The 22,278-nt window shown below is 38.7% G+C and overlaps 3 protein-coding genes across 3 annotated transcripts; 1 reads left to right on the forward strand and 2 right to left on the reverse strand.

Moving 5' to 3' along the window:
- Nucleotides 1–1,096: 1,096 nt before the first annotated feature.
- On the forward strand, nucleotides 1,097–6,945 carry tapbpl (TAP binding protein like). Its single transcript, XM_079240897.1, has 8 exons — nucleotides 1,097–1,298; nucleotides 1,638–1,850; nucleotides 1,935–2,204; nucleotides 2,334–2,534; nucleotides 3,457–3,624; nucleotides 3,719–3,822; nucleotides 5,457–5,682; nucleotides 6,014–6,945. Exons 1-8 carry the CDS (start codon nucleotides 1,247–1,249, stop codon nucleotides 6,079–6,081), a joined length of 1,302 nt encoding a protein of 433 aa, XP_079097023.1. The 5' UTR covers nucleotides 1,097–1,246; the 3' UTR covers nucleotides 6,082–6,945.
- A 2,189-nt stretch (nucleotides 6,946–9,134) lies between these two features.
- LOC306756334 (uncharacterized protein) lies at nucleotides 9,135–12,679 on the reverse strand (the record flags this gene model as incomplete). Its single annotated transcript, XM_079241060.1, has 6 exons — nucleotides 9,135–9,231; nucleotides 9,536–9,587; nucleotides 9,960–10,118; nucleotides 10,321–10,468; nucleotides 11,921–12,080; nucleotides 12,667–12,679. 6 exons carry the CDS (start codon nucleotides 12,677–12,679, stop codon nucleotides 9,215–9,217), a joined length of 549 nt encoding a protein of 182 aa, XP_079097186.1. The 3' UTR covers nucleotides 9,135–9,214.
- Nucleotides 12,680–14,158: 1,479 nt separating this feature from the next.
- On the reverse strand, nucleotides 14,159–16,622 carry mrpl51 (mitochondrial ribosomal protein L51). The gene is made up of 4 exons (XM_079240700.1): nucleotides 16,475–16,622; nucleotides 16,179–16,281; nucleotides 14,848–14,955; nucleotides 14,159–14,627 (listed from the first exon to the last, which is right to left on the reverse strand). The coding sequence occupies exons 2-4, from the start codon at nucleotides 16,267–16,269 to the stop codon at nucleotides 14,431–14,433; spliced, it is 396 nt and encodes a 131-aa protein (XP_079096826.1). The 5' UTR covers nucleotides 16,270–16,281; nucleotides 16,475–16,622; the 3' UTR covers nucleotides 14,159–14,430.
- Between the last annotated feature and the right edge of the window lie 5,656 nt (nucleotides 16,623–22,278).

Below are 22,278 nucleotides of genomic sequence, written 5' to 3' on the forward strand. Positions count from 1 at the left end.
CACATGGTGCACTAAGCCCTTTCTTTTCATCTCTCTTTCAGATTCAGATTCCTTTACTGTCATTCAACATCATAGATGCACTGTAGAATGAGATTACGATGCATTTTATGGCCACAACAAAACAGAAATTGATGCATCTCTTGGGTTTCCAAGGTTGGTTTACAGAGGCTACATATTATGAATTGGCTTGAATTGATGTGTCTGTAAAGTGCCCTGAGATGACGCTGTTGAATTGTAATGTAATCTTTCTTTGTTTACACACTATTTCAGGTTCATGTGTGTTTCTATTCACTACATGTTGCCCATCTCTGAACCTGTTTCTTATGGGGAGGTCCAGTCTCCCCAGTATCCCTAGTCTTACCATTCTAACCATCGGATCTTTGGATTCCAGCAGTCTCTGACAATTCTGAATATGAAAGACTGTGAGGTGCAATCAAGACTCTCTCAGTGACCTCTACAATCATTAATTATCTCTTTATTAACAAATATAGAATTTAAAATAAACATTTTAAACCTGCTAAACAAACACATCCTAAGAAAAACCTTCAAATCAATGCAATGCAGTCCCAAAGAGCAAAAAAACTAAAGAGAAAATACACAACATCTTTCTGGAAATCTTCTTAAACCTCCTGACATCAGCTTCAGAAACATCCGAGCTTCTTTGCTACTTTTAAAGCAATAGGTATGTTGTGTTTTTTCTGGTCTCAGGCTTGTGGTGTCCAAAATTGATCTCATTTGCACCTTTTACGCTGACGGTAGCCTATATAGACTGCATGTGCTTTTACCAGTCCTGTAACTTGAACTTACATTCCTCTGTGGTAATAAAGAAAAGTATTTAATTTAAAATCAGGCGAGTGCGGAAGGAAAACTATTGGTTCTTGTTTCCATAGTGATCTATGACCCTCCCCTTGCTATTCTGTCATTGGACGATTCCTTCTGTCGCTTTCATTTTCGCCGTTCCGTTCCTGCATTGTGCGCATGCTCCATGCACCAAGCCCCCAACGCAGCGCAATAGTTTACATTTATAGTGGATTTGTATTAAACTGTACAGTAAGTAAAGTTAATATAAAAAGCAAAAATTGGGCGTTAACAGAGCTCTCGGGTAGAACCGGCAAAGCGCTATTATAATGCATCTCTAAAGCTTTTGAAATCAAAAGTGAAAGTGCTGTAGTACATTCGTAGCAATTATTTTATTTTATTTGATCGTTTCAAACTTTTAATCCACAAAGCACAGAACTGCTGGCAGATGATTATGATCGAGATCATTTTGTTAGGATACTTAGTGGCGTACGTCTATGGTAAGAATGTTTATAATGTTATTTTGACAATGTATTACTGTCGTAAAGCTAAGTGTGACTTTCTAATAATCCATATTTAATTATTTAAATAAGTTCCTAAGGCAAATAAGCCTTGAGCTTAAATGAAAGTTAAGCTTTTGTCAATTTATTTCTTTTTAACCTAACATCTTTTTAAGACCTGACCCTACAACATTTTTAATAATTAGTGAATAATCAATAACATTTTAAACGCCCTTGAAAATGTTGGAACCTTCCGTCTATAATAATAAAAAACACCTATACTATATTTCTTTAAATCTCTACAAGTATCTGTTTTAAAGTTTTTGTTTTATTTCTTAGCTGATGGGGTTGCAGATGTGGTACTTTCTTGTAGTCTGGTTGAGGAGGGAACAGGACTTGGTGGAATGGGAGGCGGGGCTCTCTTCACCCGGACACCAGCCACTCTGGTCCTTCGAGATGTTGCAGTGGCTCCTGATGAACCCCTGGAAACCCTCACTCCGTTTGTCCCACCCTCAGTCCCTGATCCAGACCTCATCCTATTTGAGACCAAAGGTTTTCCCTGCTTTCTTTATGTACAAAATTTAGTGTGATTTTAAGCAAAACCTGTATTGAGCATATATTCTTATATCCTTGCAGTGTCTTCACCTGAGATTCCCAATGCAGACTTGTTGCTCCATGCAGACTGCAATGAGCTGGAGGTGATGTGTGAAATAAGTCGCTACTCTCCTCGAGGACTCCAGGAAAGCTCAGATCCAGCCTTTTTTATGGTGTCCCTCAGTGTGGAAGGTCTTGAGTTCAGCACTTCTGTGATTCTGCAGACTTTGACGGTAGAAAAGGATCAGTCACATCTGATACAAAACAAACTAAGTCTGCCGCTCAGCCAGTCAGGGACTATACTGACTGAAGGTGAAATACAGAATTTAATATTCCAGCTTACAAGAACAATATTCACATTTATTTAGCTTTTTTTTTTTTTTGTCGAACTCATCTCTCTAAATACATTATTTCTGTTGTTTGTGCCTTTTTGTATTGTAGTTATATTCCTGGTGTTTTCCCACATAAATTCTGTGTCTGCTCCACTGAGAGGTGAGGTTCTCCTCAACTGTGGCTTCAAGCAGCAGGAGGTCCCCTTAGCACAAGAGCTCGGTGTTGAATGGCGACTGCAGCACAGAGGAAAAGGATGGAAAGTGCTTGAAATGAAGACAAAGCTTGATGATACAGAAGGAAGCACAGTGGGTGAGTATCATCAGGAGGGAACTGCTGTGTTGTGTCCATCCATCCATCCATCCATCCATCCATCCATCAATCTTGTACTGCTTATTGCCCAATAGAAAACTAAGCAGATGCCTGAGCCATCTTGTTAGTCTCCTCTTGATGTGGTGGATCAGCAGCTCTAGTTTGAGCCCCTCTTGGATGACCAAGTTTGCCATCCTATGCGTGAAATCTCACCCTGTGGACAAAACTGATTTCGGCTGCGATCTTATTCTTTCAGTCACTAACTACAACTCAGGACCACGGCTGGGGATAGGAACATAAATCAGCTGGTAAATCAAGAGCTTCACCTTCAATCTCAGCTCCTTTTTCACAATGCAGAGCCTCTTTCACTGAAGATATCAACAAACAATACTCCACTTCATTCCCCTGCACTTATTTATATATATGCACCAAGATACCTGGCCTGCCTCCCCCATTCGAGGAATTATCTCATTCCTGACTGGGAGAGGACACTACACCCCTTTCTAGCTCAGGAGTTATGGTGTAAGATATAGAGGTGCTGGTCTTCGTCTCAGCTGCTTAATACTCATCTGTGAACTGTTCATTGAAGTTCTGTACATAAAAGTTATAGACAGAATCAGTTTTGTTCAAACCTTTAAGGAGGATTTAAATTCTAGTTATGTCTTTATAAGTGGCTGATCTTTTGTGAGGCTGTGTACATATTTTTTGTGAATTTCAGTCTGAGGGAGACTCGTTCATTTGTATCCATGCCACAGAATTTTTTATTATATAAACAAAAACTGTAATTTTAGTAAATTGAGTACAAATATTTATATTAATATCCACATAAAGTCATTTTATTCCAAATAATGGGAGTGATTTATAGAATACAGGGAAATCTAACGACATACTGCATCTAACTAAATATATATTTTTTTATCAGTTCATGGTGAGCGAAAGGGTTCAAGCATGGATGCTGGCCTGGTTGTCAGTGAAGGAAACGTTTCTATGACTCTGAATGGGCTAAAAGCTGTTGATGAGGGCACTTACATCTGTACTGTGAGTATTGGTCATTTCCATGCCCAGCAGGTCATTCAGCTCCACATTTTCCGTAAGTTTCTTTCTAATTTGATTTGTCAATTATTTATCCTTCATCACGTTTCTTTGTTTTTTTCCTTAACTTTTGTTGTGTTTTTTTTTTCCAGAGCCGCCGCATGTTTCACTGTCAGAAGAGAAATTGGTTTTGATGAAAAAGTCCTCCCAGACATTAAGCTGTCACTGCAACAAGTACTATCCACTGGACTGTCAGGTGGGCATCTGGACTTTATAGACCTTCACAAATTTCTGTGTCATTGCCCTCTTTAACGGGTTGCATAAAATCACAAGTGTTTTGTTTGTCACAGTGTATTAAATGTGAGTTTACAGCTTTATGAAGTGCTGCAGTGATTTTCACCTCAGTATTTATTTGTCTAACCTCAACTTTTCTGTTTTTGTTTTGCTCTTTCTCCCTGTATAATATATATATATATATATATATATATATATTTTTTTTTTTTACCACCAAAAGGGACTTGTTTTCAGTGAAACACACCACTCATTCTGTACCTGCTAATTGTTTTGCTTTGAAATAGAGCTCAAAAGAAACCCTTAACCTGTGTCTTTAAATATTAAAATAGTTTATATATCCTATTAGATGGAAAACTGAAATTGGAAATGTGTTTGACAAATAAATGATGCACAGAAATCACATGACTTACAGATATATTCACAGGAGTGTAAACAAAACTTCATCAAGAGAATACGGGTGTAATATTAGTTCTTTGAAAACTTAAGTTTCTGTTGTCCACTGTTGTGTTTTGGCAGTCTTATCTTCATGACTTCACATTTGTCTTCCTTTATTTAAAGTTTGCATTTTTATTCTATTTTTATGCAGTTGTTTCATTTCAGTCTTCTTTTGCCATTCTGGCTGGAGAAATACTGCCCCCTAATGTTTATCCCGACAAACTGGTTTATTATTAACCATCGGTAAAGAGAGTTTAATCAACAAGACAGGAATTTCCATATGAATAAACACATTTTCTGAAAAATGTTTTAAACGTGATCTGAGGTTCAGAACAGCAGCATATTCTTCCTTCTACTTCCTTATTTAATTGTTTGCCTTTATTAAATTCTTTATAGTTTCCTTTCAGGTAGTAAGTATTTTAATGGTCACTGCTTGATGATAACTGGATATTGTAAATGGATTATTTTACTTTGTCACAAAACAAACTGATGCTTCATGTAATTTTTAGAGACGCTAATAAAAGATAAACAAACAAAAGTAATTATTGTGAGGATAAAATATCCTACAGCATTGTATCACACTGACTTTTCCTTTACAATGTTTAACACCATGAAGCAGGTTGAGGCCACGTTTAATTATTTAATTATTCCAAAGAGCAGATAATATTCACATGAGCCAGGTTTTCATTCTTTTATATTGAGATTCAGGAAAAGTCTGTCAGATTAGAAAAAAATTCAAGTTTAGATACTTTTTGTGGGGGTGGCAGTGCTGGGGGAGTGGGGGTGTTTCGAGTCCTTCACCCCTACTCTGCTGCAGCCTAGAAGGGAACGCCATCGTTCTCTGAGGCCCGGATAAATGCAGAAAGTTGCGTCAGGAAGGGCATCCGGTGTAAAACGTGCCTTTTCCACTGTGTGATAATTTGCTGTGGCGACATCATCAGAGGAAAAAGCCAAAAGGGAAACAACAACAACAAAGTTTAGATGTTATTTTAATTCAAACAGTAACTTAGATCATTTACTTTCATACTAATGTGAGAATCATCTTCTGCATTTGTTAGTGTTCTTTGCTGCTTATTTAGCACAAACTATGCCACTAAAGATTGCTAAATTTGATAACTGATTCATTCTAAATGAAATCATTTCCTGTCCTCTGGGTTCTAGATGGAGTGGTTTTCCCTTTCACCGACAGGCACAGAGCCTGAACTCTTCAAAGATCAGGGCTCCCTGTCCAGCCATCGACAGCACGGAGATGGGACGTACTCGCTGTCGTCTCACCTCACTGTGCCTCCCACTGTCTCCCCAGGGACCAAAATCACTTGCAGGGTGTCCCACCAAGCCCTGGAAGCTCCCTTGCACCTTAGTCTAGTGGTAGAAAGTCCTAAACCAGGTATGTGTCTGCAGCCAAGTGGAAGTGTCTCTAATCAAAACTTCACAAAAGCAAAGTAAGCAAAATGAGCAAAAACTAAAATCTAAAAGCCACAGCCTGCAGAAAGTTAATAAGCAACTTGCTATTTGTGATACTGTAAAGGAGTTTAGTATAAACTTGCTCCTCAATAGTCAGCCACAGTAGTTTTGGAACAGTAAGGGTTTGTGTTTATTTTTCCTGTTTTGATATAAATTAGTATCACACACTGAGAACTGCATGCTGTTGTTTTGTTGCATGGTTGGATGAAATTTTCACAGATGCATAACTGTTGTGTGTTTTTGTCATTTTGCAGATTCCTATTGGTGGGTCTTGGGTTTCCTCATCATCACTGTACTTTTCTTCTATCAGGTCATGAAATAGATTCATCTGAGAGCACTTTGACCTGAAACTGAACCCAGAATTATTTAACTTTTGTTATTGGAGGTCTTTAAGTTATTACCAATGACAGTTTTTCTCTTGGGACTTCCTTCTGAATTGTCAAAGAAGAGTTTTTTTTTACATGCAGCATTGATTATGGTTGAAATATGTGGGTATTCCATGCTTTACATTTGGGCTTAAAGGTGATTGAATACGACAGAAATGATAATATTACCACATAAAAACCTGAAAGTAAATTAAGAAAATGTATTTAAGACAATAGCATTAAACAGTCCAATTTATTTAATCCATCCAGCTTTTGTTATTATTATCTGCCTCCCTTGAATCATAAAAAGATTTTTACCAACTTGTGTTTATTCCATTATTCAGGTTTTGAGCATGTTCTTTGTGTCTATTACTGGTTTTAGTTTGTCATATATTATCTAAGACTGGCTTGTATATTACTGTTTACAGTTTATATGTCAGTGAAGATACTTTAATGCACTTCTGTTCTTAGAGCAAAATTGAAATTCAACAGCTGTGCTTTATAACCTGACCAAGGTTGACCTCAATCCACTATGAATGTTGTGGAACAGCCTGTAGCGTGTATTTCGTGAGATGAAACCCTCCAACACTCCAGATTTGTTCTGTGCAGAGGAATGGACAATGAGCTGATGTGCAGGACTCCATAACAACAAATGTACATGCAGTTTTCCTTGTGCAAGGGGGCCACACTGAACGCTGAAATCAAAGTATGACATTTTTTGCCATGCAAAGATGTGAAAAATTTGATCATTTTATTTACTGAACACTGATTAACCCATTGAGCTCTGTGCCTATAGGCCTCTGTTAAAAAGGCATATCTACAATGAACTGAATATATCTGCACCACAAGGTTTGTTTTAATACTATTTTTGAGCCATGGTAATGGGAACACTTGTCAGATTTGTTAAGATTTGTAAATATTATTACATGTGAAGAATGAATGAAGACGGTACTTAGCAGAAATAAAGGTAAAAATATAAGTTTTAAAATTGGATTATTGTCTGGTTTCAGATTTTGTTCTTTTATAAGATGTTAATGAGAATCTTTTTACTTTAAAAGGAAAAGTTATCACACTGATTAAATGATTGAAATTGTTCTGACAACTGAACTATTAAAAGAAGTCTGGATGCACTTTAGTTCATGATTTCTTTATTGGCATCAGCAAAAGTGGTAACATGCAGTTGGTTTTGCAAATCTATTTGCATCTCATTTTTTTCAGGTCACAAAACATATTCTCTTATCTCACTTAGTAATTACCTAATAATATTGTTGCACAATATTGTCAGATAATTTTGGCTTAGCGCTACAGTTATGCATAAATGCACTTTGCAAGGGTGTCAGATTTTCAGTTTCATCCACCCAAATCACTCCAAAGAAAGTTAAATTAACTCCATTTACAACCACCAGCCCTCCCAAAACCTGAAGGAATTTCAGGAGCATAAACTGACAGATGTGTACGTCTTCTACTGTAATGACACTACATATTATTTCAAAAGTTCACAATTGTTGTTTGCAGTCTGAATATTATTATTTTTTCTTTCAGAAGTAAGTAGCTTTGACAAAATTTGGCAAACTTGTGAGCATTGTTGCATTGCATATTGCATAAGCAGTAAGTATCTGATCAAAAGATATTATACACAGGTCCTTGAACCACTAACTAAATAAAATGTACAATCGGCAGTAAGATTCAGAAATGGCAGATACACAGGTCACACAAATAGGCAAAACTATGAACACTGTTTGCCATGCAAGTAAGAAACAAACACCTCAAACTGGTCGTTATGGGACTGCAGGTGACAGATGAGCCTGTTTTTTTTTTTTATGTGAGTCAGCAGGGGAAGGGATGGCCAGGTGGCTCAGAGTTTTCTTATCTGGTCCTTGCTTCCATTTTCCTGCTCTCTTAAAATCAGATCAACTTAAACAACAAACATGTTCACTCAACAAATCTCAAAACAAGTGTGTTTGAAATGTGGCGCTACACATTCATTTGTCTATGGCTGTGAATCTGTCCAATCAGAGTGAAGAGACCTTCCTCATGGGCTTTGCAGTCAGTTCATGTGTACAGTAGATTGTCTGTTAGTTGCTGCATTGTGTGTTTTTCTGGCTGCTCACATATTACTATGCCAATAAGTGTAATGCCACTGTTTTTCGCCTGTGGTACAAAAACCCAGGTAAAACTAAGTATATTTACAGTATTACTTTACTGACGATTGCTCATCAGTTATGAATAAAGTTTCACTTGTGGGGAAATTGTTGCAATACTCCAACCATCTTTCCCTGAATCCCCTCCTCCTTTCCTAAACTCGCACACAGTCTCTGCCCTTCTTAATTTTTTATTTTTTTGCATTTCTCCTTTCTTGTCAGGTGAGAAAAAGTTAAACAGAAAATAATACTGGTAAAAGCCTATCAGGTAAACTTGAAGAAAGCTAGTGAGTACAGTGCTTTAGATCACAACTACACACGCTGCATACAACAAAAATGATCGTCATCTTAATCTAGCATGTATTAGTAAGTAACAATGACAGAAGCAGAAATGACAAAGAGTGTGTGTTAGTTAGGCATGTCAGTATCCATTTACAAATGTAGGTCTCTCAAAAATGGTAATACGAACAAGCTTTGGCATATTTATAGTAGAAAGACTGCGAACTTGTTCAATCGCCATCCTGCCCCCCCCATCTCAGGTGGTCTTAGCCCCATGTCCTCAATATCATCTGGAATTTCTCTTTCCCTCCTTCTTCTTTATTTCTTCTTCCTTCACTCTGCCATCTGCAGCCTTCAATAATTCATGAGGTGCAGAGAGAGGAAAGAGTGAGTGAGACCTCATGGAGAAACAGATGAAAAAGCAGCAAGAAGTGGGGGCGGGGGGGGGGGGGGGGGGGGGGGGGGGGGGGGGAGGAACAAAGGGAGCAGAGACACCTATGAAAACTACTGTCATGTTTAAGTGCAAAATGGTTTGATGGAAGACTGTGTGAAGAGGGAGGAGAGGGCTGATAAAAGGAGAGGAGTGGCGTTTGGGTTTTTCTTTTTGTTTTTTTCTTTTCCCTCTGATGTCATCCTTAAGTCCATGTCCATCCGTAATGATGGGAGGAGCTCAGTGGAAGAAGTACACTGCAAATAAAAGAGAAAGTGCAAGTCATTACTTTTATGCAACTGGCAAATTAATTAGAGAACACACTGAGCTCTTCTTCTTGTGGAGAAATGATGTGTCATACATATTGTGTGCCTGAAGAACCATATCTTTATCTTAATGTCCTGTTAAAAAATACTAAAATGTCAAAATAATAAGAATGTGGCTCAGTCACATTATCCTTGTTACCACAATCTGCAAATGTGTATAAAATGGGATCGAAGTCAGAATTTAAAGCTCATATATGCTTCCAGTTGTATTGAGATAGAGCCTGCATCTACTTACAGAATATTATTCCAACCACAATGACTCCAATGATGCCCATCATGATCATCATCTGAAAAAAAGCAATAACATAAATGTATCATTGTCTATTTTCAAAAAGATCAGAAATCACCCTGAATGACAAAACAAAACAACAAATATTAGGTTATTTGCCTTACTTTTAGATTAGTTACCTAATTCCCTTAATATTTCAGAGTTTGTAGTGAAACCTTTACAACAGCAGCCTCCTTTTCCCCTTTATGCCCTCAAGCATCACTGCATGCTTCCACAGCAGCTCATTAACAGATAGATATGTTGTCTTAATGCACTTTCTCTCTGTGCAGCACACCGCTTACTAACAGGCATATGCTTCATTGTAACTCAGATAGCATTATTAGCTTCTCTGTTAACAATCTGTGTAATGGACCTGCACTAATGTGCCCACCTTGCAGTTCTTCCACCAGTACTTGTTTTTTAGCTTGGCTGCACAGCTTTCAAACTGAGAGGCTCCAGCCTGGAGAGCGTCTGCTCTGTCATCCAGCTCTGAAAGCTTCTGGTCCCTTTCCAAAACCTTGTCCACATTCACCCGCATAATTTCCACCACCTAAAAACAACAATGACAAAGCATTTGGCATTAGTGGAAAAGAGAGAGGATGATCAGAATGACCAGAATAACCAATGAGAATTACAGTTTTGTCGTAATGTATTTGCAAACAACAAATTTAGTCTGTTCTGCATCATGATCTTTTATATAAACTGTGCTAACAAATATAATTTTTAGCTTAATTTCACTTGGTTGAGCTCACCTCCTCAACCTGGGTCTGAGTCTGTTGTAGCCGGCGGTTGCTGCTGGTGTTGGGTGGGGCGGGAGGTCCGCCGGCTGGGGCTCCATCTGCACCAGGAGCGCCTGGAGCACCTGGAGGTCCAGCTGGTGGGGCAGCATCTGGGGCAGACCTGATTTAAAAAGCAAATTCTTCAATATGTGATGTAGTGTGTGCGTGCTTTCATGTTTCAAGCCTGTCAGCATCACCATTAAAAACTATAAAATAAGCATTAGTTTGAATGGGTTTAGAGATGTGAAAAGTTATATCACAATGAGAATAAAAGTAAGTTTTTTTGGGGAAAAAATGCTCCCGGCAAATGAGGCACTATTAAGATGGCAAGTTAAACAAGAAAGGAGGACACAAAGAGGGACAGTATCTTAAAATGTTGAGAAAGCAACAACAGAATTACAATGCCAAAAAATGACAGAAGGCAAAAACATAAGAAACAATAAACAAGTGAAATGAAAATGCATTGAAAGAAGTGATGTATAGACAGATATGAAATTACAACCTGTCCAGGAGGAAACCAACTGAATGATGGGAGACTAAACTTGGATAATGAAGACAAAGATGAGGCAGAAGCTGTTAAGATGCATTATCAAGTTGGGTGGAAGAAAAGGTAAAACAGAAAAAAGTAGGGGTTAATCCAACAGGGGGGGTATGAAGGTATAGCCTATACAAGTACAAGCGCTGCAGCGCTGGCAGCCACTAAAGCAGTTGCTTGAAAACGTGTGAAATTCACTGTTTTAGGGGACAAAAAAAAAAAAAAAAAAAAAAAAAAAAGAAGCAATTTTGCAGTAGAATCCTCTTATTGTTTAATAACATTCATCTGCTAATGACTTCTCCAAACATTTTGGGTCAAAACTGGCTGATAGTTTCTTTCCTTCCTTCTTTCTTTCTTTTTAAATAAGCTTTGTGATGTAAAAAACAAACAAACAAACAAACAAACAAAAAAAACATCTCAAATGACAGAGTTTAACTTCACTGAAAGCTTAAGAGGAACATCAGTCAATCCCTGATGCATAATTTAATAGAGACGTGGCGGAAATTTTCACTTGCGTCAGCAAAACCCATCAAGCGAAAACATTTCAGCTCAATTTCATGTCTCCATAATGGAAAAAAAAAAAACAAAGAAACAAACAACAAATTTAAATGAAATTAAACGAACTGCATATGTAAATATTTCCAAAATAATGGATGTTGCTGATGTCAAAAAGAGCGCAGCTGAAAAAGCCGCATTAATACTCACATCTTGTATGCAGCTGTTTGAATTGCCTCACGCGCAGCGGAGGAGGGGCGGCTGTGTGGAGGAGAGGGAGGGTCTGAAGTGCAACGCCAAATGGGAAAAAAAGACACAAGATCTCAGAGAGGGGTAAAAAAAAAAAATCTAGGCACTTGTCCAAAAAGGAAAAAGTCACAAATTTTAATCAGCGGAAAGGTTTGAGAAAGTGAGAGTGGAGTCTTGGCGCAGTCGAGCAGATCTTTTAGCGAAACATTTATACTGCAAGTCGCCAGCAAAGTACCGCAATACAGAAGCACTTGTGAGGACAACAGGAAGTGATGGAGCTCAGGAGAAAAGTACTTTTGAATTATAATCCGTTTAAGAGAAATCCGCGGATGCTTGGATCCCTGCAGGGCTGCATCCAGCTCCTCCAAGTGATGCTGAGTGCTTGGTGCTGCTTCTGGATGCTGGCTGAGACGCAGAGCTGATTGGCTGGTTGGGTAGCAGCCTCTTCTGAAAGCTTCCAACAAATTCCACCAATTTCAAAATTAGGAGGAAAAAAGTGCAGCCAAGAGAAATCTGCTGCCTGTCTTTGATTTCTCTCTCTCTCCTCCCCCCCTCTCTCTCTGTATCTCTTCTGGGAAGTGCGGTAGTTTCGTCCGTGCAAAGTGTTACAGCACTGTAGGCAGCTGCAATAATGCGTCTCTCCTCCTGCCTTCTACACTTGGACTCGTAACGACAGTGCGGTACCCCCTCCCCTCCCTCTCCCCCTCCTCCCCCGTCTCCCCTTACACTTTGCAGTGCTGCAGCTCCGTGTCGGATAGGGCGGCGGGACGACACTGCGGTACAGTGAAGGCCTACAGAGTGTTGACTCGACTGTTTCCTCTCTGGCCTGGGATTCTCCCAGCTCCCTCCTCCTGATATGGTATCACATCTCCATTTGCAATATCCCTTGTTTACTATCTAGTGGAGTCCTTTCTTTGTGTCTACAACATCTGCCCTGTTTCCATTTTGATTCAACACATGCACAGAGATGAAGAGAAAGAAAGATGTCAGCAATTTAGAGTAAGGTAAAGATTTCAGCACTGAATGATAACCAACAGTACCGCTCTGCAACATGATGCTCCCTATCTAAAGTGTAACACTTTTGTTTAAGTTGCTTACAAGGATATTGGATAACACATTGTCAAGTTTTTCTTGCCAAAAGTAATAAATAAAATTAAAAAAAAAAAAAAAAAAGTGTTATTTTCTTTGCTAGTTATTGGATCCTCTGAGGGACATTGTCTTCTTAAGATGATCTGTGGAGACACATGACTGCTTTTTATGGTCAGCACTGACCTCAACTCCCATCACACAACATGTAAGATTAACTGGACCATCCACTGAGAGAATGACCTAATTAGTCTCCATTGACACAAACACAAAACATCTCTGTACTGTAGAGGCTTGGACTCTGCAGGTTCTCTCAGAATGTAGATTTTGGAGGCCACGACAATAAGCTACTTCAAACGTTTTTCTTCCCGTCTGAAAGAAACAACCGTCTATGCCAGGAAAATAAACTCCATATGGATGCCAGGAGACAAGATTTTGCAGAACACTGCCTAGAACATGAGACTGCCTCCTCTGCCAGTTCGCCCCTTCACTCCTTTGGTCAATCTGCTGCTGTTATGCTCACATTAATACACACATATTGTACCTAATCAAGCTGCTCTCTCAAGATTTACATCTCCTCTGTATACTAGCTTCACTCATTGTTTTCCCAGTCATAGGAACAATATCAAAAAGGTTGCCCAATTATTGTGTTTTATTATAAAAAAAACTTTTTAAAAAAAAATCAAGTTTTAGAGTCTCATCGGCCTCTCCGAGTTTGAAACTTTTGTCACAGACATGTTGATGGTGTGAGAAATGCTTGGTTAAATAATATGCTTTCACTTGGTGAATGGTCTTTGTTTTAATGTCTTGATGTGAGTTATAGTATTATTCTGTATTGTAAGATGTATTGTCCTGTATCATCCTTCTGTTGTGTTATTGCTACCATGTTGGTGAGGCCTTGATATAAGAAATTGTTTGATTGCAAGCATCAAACTGGTAAAACAAAGAAAACTTTTGTTAACGTTTTTTTTTTTTTTTTGTGCTCCTTCTGGGACTGCAGCTGAAAATTAGGTCTACCAAAATCTGGAATAATTAGAACAATACTTTACATATTCTAAATAAACACATGAGTCAAATTAAAACATAAAAGCTTGTGTCTTCTTGCCTTATAGTGTAAAACAACAATAAAAGTCAACAAATCCAAGCTTTGAAAAAGGTCACCAAGGAGTAATGGACTCAAGATTATATTAAAGATAACATCAGCTGCTCTTACTTGATAAATCATTTCCCTTTCAGGACTCAAACTCTCCAAATATAGACTAATGTGAAACTGATCTAAAATAGGACAGAGATAGATTAAGGCAGAGTAAAGCAGAGCAACTGATGGATGTGTGAGATCAACAGAAACACAACAAAACTCATAATAAAACATACATTATAAATTCCCTGAGGGAAATTATGTCATGTTTTTTCCTCACACTGTACTTAGTGATTAAAGAGAATAAATGACAATGCTGCCCCTTTTATTCCATGTTTTTATGCGCTTTAAGGTTAATACAAAACAAAGACTAAATATGATATATTTTGTCTTCATTTGAACAATCTGTTGTTTCGGAGTCCAAAAGCAACAAATAAGTACATAAAGCTTGGAACAAACACATATCGTCTTTATCATTCATTAACAAAATGTACAGTGAATGAGTGAAATCGCACCAATAAAGTTTGTGACAGTCCTTCTTTGAAGATCTGCTGCTTTAGCTGATATGCTCTGACCAGCGTTAGCGTTGTTTGCCGTAGCGGTTGAGGCGTTTGTAGAGGAAGCGGATCCTCTTCTCCAAATTATGTCTGTCCAGAGTCATCATTCTGTCTCCGACCATCTTCTTTTTCCGAATAGCACGCTGAAGTTCATTGCCTTTAAAAGCTTTCAGCCAGCAGGGGGCTATGATTAGGTCTTTGGGATGAGCTTTAAAGTCTCCTGCAGAATGACAATCAAAACAAAGGATAGTCTGAACCAGGAGGTTGTTTTTTTTTTTTTTTAAATCAAATCTTTTCTGGACAAATAATTCCATGAAACTTGGATTAGAAATAAAGTTATGTTTTTCTCAAACACTTAAAATAGTCTGAAAAAAACAAACAAACAAAAACACCACAATCTTTGCAGTTTACAGTAATTGCATGATGAAAGTGGCCCTTACCTAGGATGCCGATGTTATCATAGACTCCAAACATGGTCCTCTTCTCAGTCCATCTGTCAACGTGTTTCGGCTGAGGAATAGCATGCATCTTAATCTGGTGGCATGTACCTTCAAAAAAAAAAAAAAAAACATAGAGGACCTTAATAATCAGTTTTGAGTACCCAAGTATATTTTATACATTTACTGCTGAAAGATTAGCTGACAGATCTATTGGTCCACATCAACGGGCCTTCTTTAAAGTGGGTCACTCATGCGAATTGCTTATCATGCAAACATGACAAATATACATTTTTTTAAGTTTCTCAAATGTGAGGAGTTGCTGGCATTTTCCACTTCTGTGCAACTTCAGTCACAGAAGTACTCAAGATTCAAATGATGTTATAAAATATGTCAACCATTCATTTGTCAATGTGAATCCTTTCCATTCATTTCAATTTAAAATGATTTCTATACCAATAAAAGAATATATAGCAATTATTTTATATAAACCCTTTAAGAAATTTATTTAGTGCACGGGGGTCCGATCCCAGAGCAAAGTCACAATCAGAATCTAACCAAGAAAATGATCTGAACTTGCTCCAGTTTGTCAAGTCTAAATTCAGAAATATAATTTTCTGCTAGAATGATATCAGCTGACTGCATGAATAATCTCTGACCACCTCAGTGGCATGGTCATAGAGGCCACAGAGGCTAAGGCCTCTCAACAGCCCTTAGCCCTGTTGAGAGGGTTTGAGATGTATTGAAGAAGACTTAACTAGTTGTTTAAGTCTCCAATCATCAATGCAAGATCTTGGCAAAAAATAATGTAACCTTGAAAAGAAATTAATATTGTGACATGGTATAAGATAAACAACACAAGAAAGCTGTAAATGAGTGCCTTTAACAAAGATTGAAGGTTATTTTTATATTATTGATGGAGTAGATTTACAAAAGACAGAAAATAGAAAATGTGTCAGTTCAATAAAAAATAAACACTAAAATCAGAAACAATCTTTGATGGGAAAAATGGCCATCAATCGATGAGATTTAATGAATAAAAAAAAAAAGACTAAATTTATTAGGTTTAGTCAAAGACCAAACCAAATAAGTCCAGTTAATATACTGTATACTTAGTCTATGTATACTTAAAGTGATCTCCGGAAATCAAAGCGTTTCTCCTGCATTATTTGTACATTTCCTCTGCCCCAACACAGGTATTTAATTTAGTAACTACTTGGGCGCACATGTTCGTTTTGGCATAATTTCATATCGTCTGGTGGTCACGCATCCCAAATAAGTCAGACTCATTCATAAAAACATGTGAAAGCTGGCAAGGTAGCTCGGGGTCTCACCTGTGTAAATAGTCCTGGCTGCGTGCAGCAAAGTCCCAGCAGAATGACACAAGGACGCTCCAGCTCTCAGTAAACCGCCCATTGCAGCCATTCCCGCAGTTTCCTACCATAACACAACGACGTATCATTTACAAGATATAGAAGAGATATTTGCTGCCAGCGAGCAATTCACTACGTGATTAAACTTTCATTTTAACATCACAGCGTTAGCAGCATTAGCTTCCTCAAGCTAACACTGACCCTTAACTTTAGCTTCAGCTAGCACATTGCATTAAAGTCAGTGTTGTGACATTTACCTGTGTCCACCCGTTGCGACAGTCTTTCACCAGTTGAATTTTTATGTGAATATGGTAACAAATGAATAATTTGGGAAATATCACATAAATATTTGTTTTATTGACACTTTGACATGCTCACAGCGGCGGCTTCCATCTTGCGCTGCATCCCACAATACAACGCGATAAAAAGAAATGTTTCTGCATTTTGCTTTAAATTTCGCCCAGCAGAGGGAGATATCAATGCCCAAAGTTTTCACTCAGAGTAGACTACATTTCCAGTGGATCGACAAAAACTCTAATTAGTTAAAGTACACTATATAAAACTAATTAGTTTTAAACATAGGTTAATGTGTATAATATAATACCTGTAATGATACGTTACCTCAAACCATAAAAATGTAAGAACAGAGACTTTTTATATGTAATACCAATAAAAACCTCTTTCATTTAAGCAAATTTACCCATTATAATATGAACTGCATGTAGTTGCAGATCAAATCACTAGAAATCTGTAGGCTCCATGGCATAATTACCGTAGCCAATATATTTGGGAGTAAATGTAAACTGTTGTGAAATTATACTTGAAGGCCTTGTTTATAACCACAGGCTCGGAAGAGTAAGTCATGAGGTTTATCTTCCATCTTTCTGTAACCTGAGCAATCGAGGAAACATTTTCATGCTTTACAATCAGAAAAAGTCTAAGTGAAATTTGTGCATTGAAAGGAGAAATATTACATGATATGATCTAAAACATGTTTGGCCTTTAACTTTGGTCAAATGAAATTGTCTTACAAAGTTATGTCAGCAGAAATGTCCACCGGTTTGCTTTATTCTCTCTTGGGTTTGAGGTTTTACGTAAACCTAGTATTATTTTTCTAATATGACTATTTTATTTATCTATCTAAGAGGTGGGCATAGTCCTTGCTGACAAGGACTATGTCCACCTTTGACAAGACAATAAACCACAAAAAAAATGCAATTTATCACAGGGTGACCTGGGAGGAAACTCTCCAATCTTGCAGCTAATTTACGTTAAATAATCATGATTCTGGACTGTGAGAGAAAACTGGAAAATGAGCATGCTACCCTACTCCCCTGACTACAAATAGTCAGTCATGTTGTGAACCGCTTAGTCCAATTCAAAGTGTTGGGGAAGCTGGAGTCTATCCCAGCAATCATTGGGCAAAAAGCACGGTACACCCTGGACAGGTTGCCAGTGAGCCGCAGGGGCTGACTATATGGTTCAAATGTTAATTAAATATGGCACGTCTTGAGCCAGAAATGCCTTAAGGTTCCACCAGAAATACACAAAACAGCAATGAACACGTTTTAATCATTCTGGTGTTGATTTTGGGTGGTTTCTTTGGAATTTACTGATCGTCATCAAGGCTCATTTTCCTGTGTGGTGCTGTGATGTGGAAAAATAATGTCTTTAAAACATTTACTCTAATGGTCTATTCTCATGATCTTCCTAACAAAATGCAAAGAAAAAAAATGATTGGGGATCATTTTACTGGTTGTGTCAAAGCTATAAATTCCAGTCAAGAATAAAGACAATCCTTGCACTGGTTGGTCACTACCCCATCAAACTACAAAAAATTCCAATGGTTCAAATTTCCAGATTCTCTATTAGACTTCAGTAAATTTCAAACAGTAAAGTTTTAGATGGTATATTTTTTTGGGAAATGTACCATCTCTTAAAAAATAAAACAAAAAAATGTGTTTACTGTTACTTACTGTGCATCACAGAACACTGTTCTTTCCAGTTTACTGACCCACAGAAAATGTTCCTCTTTCATTAATTTCATGTGACCATTAGAAGTGTTTGGTCATTTGTTTAGTTTTTTGTTAGAAAAGTATCAAAATTAATAAAGTGTGTAGAAAGAAAGAAAGACAAAGAAAAAACTGATTAGCCTCCATATATTTACATTGTCTGCTAAATGTTCATTTGCTGGCCAGTTGTTCTCCTTTGTTGTCTTGCAAAATGCTCGTTCTTCGCATTTAGTAAAATCCTTGTCTTTTCTGTAATGCGCTGGTCTTGACTTCTCTTTGCAGAGTTAAAGTCATTCTGACTGAGCGCATCATGACCAAACTCTCAGGACTTCTTGTGGTTGTACATGTTAGATTTTTCTGTTATATAAAGTTATCCATGTTTTTAATCACCATCATCTTTTATATCTTGATGTTTGAGTTTATCAGCGAATCTTTTTACTCCCAGTTCAAGCTTTAAATGCCATCGTTTTTTTTTTTCCAGTGATCATGCAAAGATTAACTGGAGACGTCTTTCTTTTTATTTGAATTTTCTGCATTTTTTGCTCATGCTCATTTGCAAATCTCTAATTTTACAATTTTTTGTCACATAAAGTTTTCTATTGATTAGTTTTTTGTGATGGTCGTATTTTGGCAGGCATGACTGTAGAGTATAACAGTTCACTGTAAATCCAGGATCAGATAAATCTCCCTGGAGTTCCTTTGTTGCCTTTCTAAAAATCTTACAAACAGTAAGGTTTCTATGCTCCTGTCACATGCAACTTTCTAATTTAAGTATCTAAGAAAAAATAAAGCCTTTTCCGGCAAAAGTTATTCTAATTTTTTATCTTCCTCTCGGTGGCAGCCTAAAAAAGCTTGTTAATGCTGATTGTTGTGCTAATTGTGACCTCTAATTTGCTTTGATTACGTTAGCACACAAACCAGCAGTTGGACAGAAGACATGAAAATTTGCCTTCAAAAAAAACCTTTTGTTTCTGTTTTTGTATGCACACACCCAAATGCACATAATGACGAATGTGTGTACTTTCAGTCTTACTGTTGCAGAGAGTGGATGGAATATTCTGTCATTTTCAAAGAAATCAAAACATTATTAAACATTAGGTTCCATTCACCCTCAGCACATTGCAGACGTGTGCAAAAAGGTTTGCAGTGTTACTGTAAGTGCCCTGAATGTGCACACACTGAGCTGAGCGTTTGACTTGATGTTATAAAAGTGTAAAGCCATGACACTTGTAAAAATCATCAAAATAAAAACAGTACAAACTAAAAGTGTCTGGAAATGTCTAAAAAGAGGAAGCTTAGTTCCCACTGACGCACATCATGCGCCTATGTAGAACAGAAATTGAGCGCTCATAAAATGCTGACATGAAAAAACAGACGTTTCTTAGTAGAGCAGCATTTTAATCTGCTTCCTCTGCCAGTAAAACTTAGTGGAACATTACATCGCAGCAACTCCTTATGTAAATACTGTGATACAATCATATCAGTAATTGAAATTCAACCACATAAGTATTTACAATAACTCAGAAGGAGTTTACTCTTTGTGGAAGGTGAATACTGAAGTCAGTTTAGAAGCTAAAGCTGGTGTGGGAAAAAAGGAAATATACAAAGAGAATGTTACAAAGGAACAAACTACTCATATGATGAACATCTGAAGAAACATTGTGATTTGACTATTTTCCAAGCATGTCTTCATTAACATAATAATTTGCTTCTCTTGAAGATCAGTGCTCAGTTGTTTCCATTTGAGGGGCATTTTCCCTCACAGAGCCCTCACCACATATTCAGATACAGTGGAGGTTATTAAACATCAGCTGTAGGAAAGACCCCCTCACTGTGAACATGCCCCCAACAAAGAGAGTGCTTCACAACACACATTTGTGTGTTTTTTCAAACTGAAACACTAAGTTGGAGCCGATTTACTGCTGTCTAAAATTTGGAGGCAGTCACTGTCTGATGTGAGGAGGAAGCTCAGTGGGGATGAGATGAAAAGAATAAACTTACAGTTTCACTCACTTTGTGTGTCACACAGTTATTACAGAGGAAAATGTCTCAACGAGATGAAGAAAACAACTCCCCCACACTGCACACACACACACACACACACACACACACACACACACACACACACACACACACACACACACACACACACACACACATTCACACTCTTTTCAGCTATGCGATGTTGAAGCTTTCTGACATTTTGGGGTATTCTTTTTATCTATCTATCTATCTATCTATCTATCTATCTATCTATCTATCTATCTATCTATCTATCTATCTATCTATCTATCTATCTATCTATCTATCTATCTATGCTACAATGCAAAATACAATTCAGTTGTTTTTCATTCATTTTAATCTGTTTCTTGTTTGACCTGTTGTTTCAGACAAAATTGTCCACCAAACCATCCATCCATGTTGTTGGGGGCTTTATGCCCCTGGTAAAGGGTTATATGGGCCCCATCCCCCGTGGGCTCACCATCTGTGGGAGGAGCCATGGAGGTTGGGTGCAGTGTGAGCTGGGCAGCAGCAAGAGGCAGGTACCCTGGCGGTCCAATCCTCGGCTTATGCACCGAACAGCACTTCAGAGTACCCACCCTTTCTGGAGTCCTTGGAGGGAGTGTTAGAGGGTGCTCCTTCTGAGGACTCCCTTGTTCAGCTGATGGGTACCGATGGGCTAAGCAGGATGCGGCTCCAGCTGTCACCAAGGCAAAAATTCGGGCGTGGGAGGAGTTTAGTGAGGCCATGGAGAATTACTTCAGCACAGCTTCAATGTGATTCCGGTCCACCATCCTGCAACTCAGGAGAAGGAAGCAATGCTTCATCAATAGTGTTCAGTGGAGATGGGGAGCTGCTGACCTCAACTCGGGATGTTGTGGGTCAGCGGAAGGAATACTTTGAAGACCTCCTCAATCCTACCAACACGTCTTCCGGTGAGGAAGCAGGGCTGGGAGACTCGAATAGACTCTCCTATGTCTGGGGATGAAGTCGTTGAGGTGGTTAAAAAGTTCTTTGGTGGCAAGGCCCCGGGGGTGGATGAGATCAGCCGGAGTTCCTTAAGACTCTGGATTCTGTGAGGCTATCTTGGCTGACATGCCACTGCGACATTGACATCAGGGACAGTGCTTCTGGACAGGCAGACTGGGGTTGGGTTCCTCTTTTTAGGAAGGGAGACCGAAGGGTGTGTTCCAATTACAGCAGTGTGGTTTTCGTCCTGGTCCCGGAACAGTGGACCAGCTTTATACCCTTTTGGAGTCCTGGAAGGGGCATGGGAGTTTGCCCAACCAGTCTACGTGTGCTTTGTGGACCTGGAGAAGGCATTCAACCGTGTACCCCAGGAACTCCTGTGGTGGGTACTCCGGGAGTATGGGGTACCAGACACCCTTGTACGAGCTGTCCGGTCCCTGTACAACAGGTGTCAGAGCTTGGTTCTTCTGTCCATAACTTATATGAACAGAATTTTTAGGCACAGCTGAGGTGTTGAGTGGATACGGTTTAGTGGCTTCAGGATTGGGTCTCTGCTTTTTGCAGATGACAGGGTCCTGTTGGCCAGATGAAGCCAACAGGACCCCGTCATCTCATGATCTCCAGCTCTTGCTTGAGCGATTTGCAGCCGAGTGTAAAGCGGCTTGGACGATAACCAGCACCTCCAAATCTGAGACCATGGTCCTCAGCTGGAATAGGGTGGATTGCCCTCTCCGGGTGGGGAGTGAGGTCCTGCCTCAAGTGGAGGATTTTAAATATCTCGGTGTCTTATTCATGAGTGAGAGAAGGATGGAGCGTGAGATCGACAGACGGATCGGTGCGACATCTGCAGTAATGTGGACTCTGCACCGGTCTGTCATGGTGAAGAAAGAGCTGAGACAGAAGACAAAGTTCTCAGTTTACCAGTCGATCTATGTTCGTACCCTCATCTATGGTCATGAGCTATGGGTCGTGACCGAAAGGACGACATGTTGTATAAAGGCGGCTGAAATGAGTTTCCTCCGCAGGGTGGCCGGGCTCTACCTTATATTAAGGGTGAGGAGCTTGGTCATCCAGGAGGG

Source organism: Telmatherina bonti, assembly GCF_933228915.1.
Source record: "Telmatherina bonti genome assembly, chromosome: 5".
In the NCBI taxonomy this organism is placed as follows: Eukaryota; Metazoa; Chordata; class Actinopteri; order Atheriniformes; family Telmatherinidae; genus Telmatherina; species Telmatherina bonti.

Bases quoted from the DNA above. Each gene is read 5' to 3' on its own strand.
- tapbpl (XM_079240897.1), top strand. From the start codon at position 1,247: ATGATTATGATCGAGATCATTTTGTTAGGATACTTAGTGGCGTACGTC. The intron at 1,299-1,637 runs GTAAGAATGTTT...TTTATTTCTTAG, and splicing joins CTTAGTGGCGTACGTCTATG to CTGATGGGGTTGCAGATGTG. The intron at 5,683-6,013 runs GTATGTGTCTGC...GTCATTTTGCAG, and splicing joins GGTAGAAAGTCCTAAACCAG to ATTCCTATTGGTGGGTCTTG.
- mrpl51 (XM_079240700.1), bottom strand. From the start codon at position 16,269: ATGGCTGCAATGGGCGGTTTACTGAGAGCTGGAGCGTCCTTGTGTCAT. The intron at 14,956-16,178 runs GTGAGACCCCGA...TTTTTTTTGAAG, and splicing joins AGCCAGGACTATTTACACAG to GTACATGCCACCAGATTAAG. The intron at 14,628-14,847 runs GTAAGGGCCACT...GTCATTCTGCAG, and splicing joins TGATAACATCGGCATCCTAG to GAGACTTTAAAGCTCATCCC.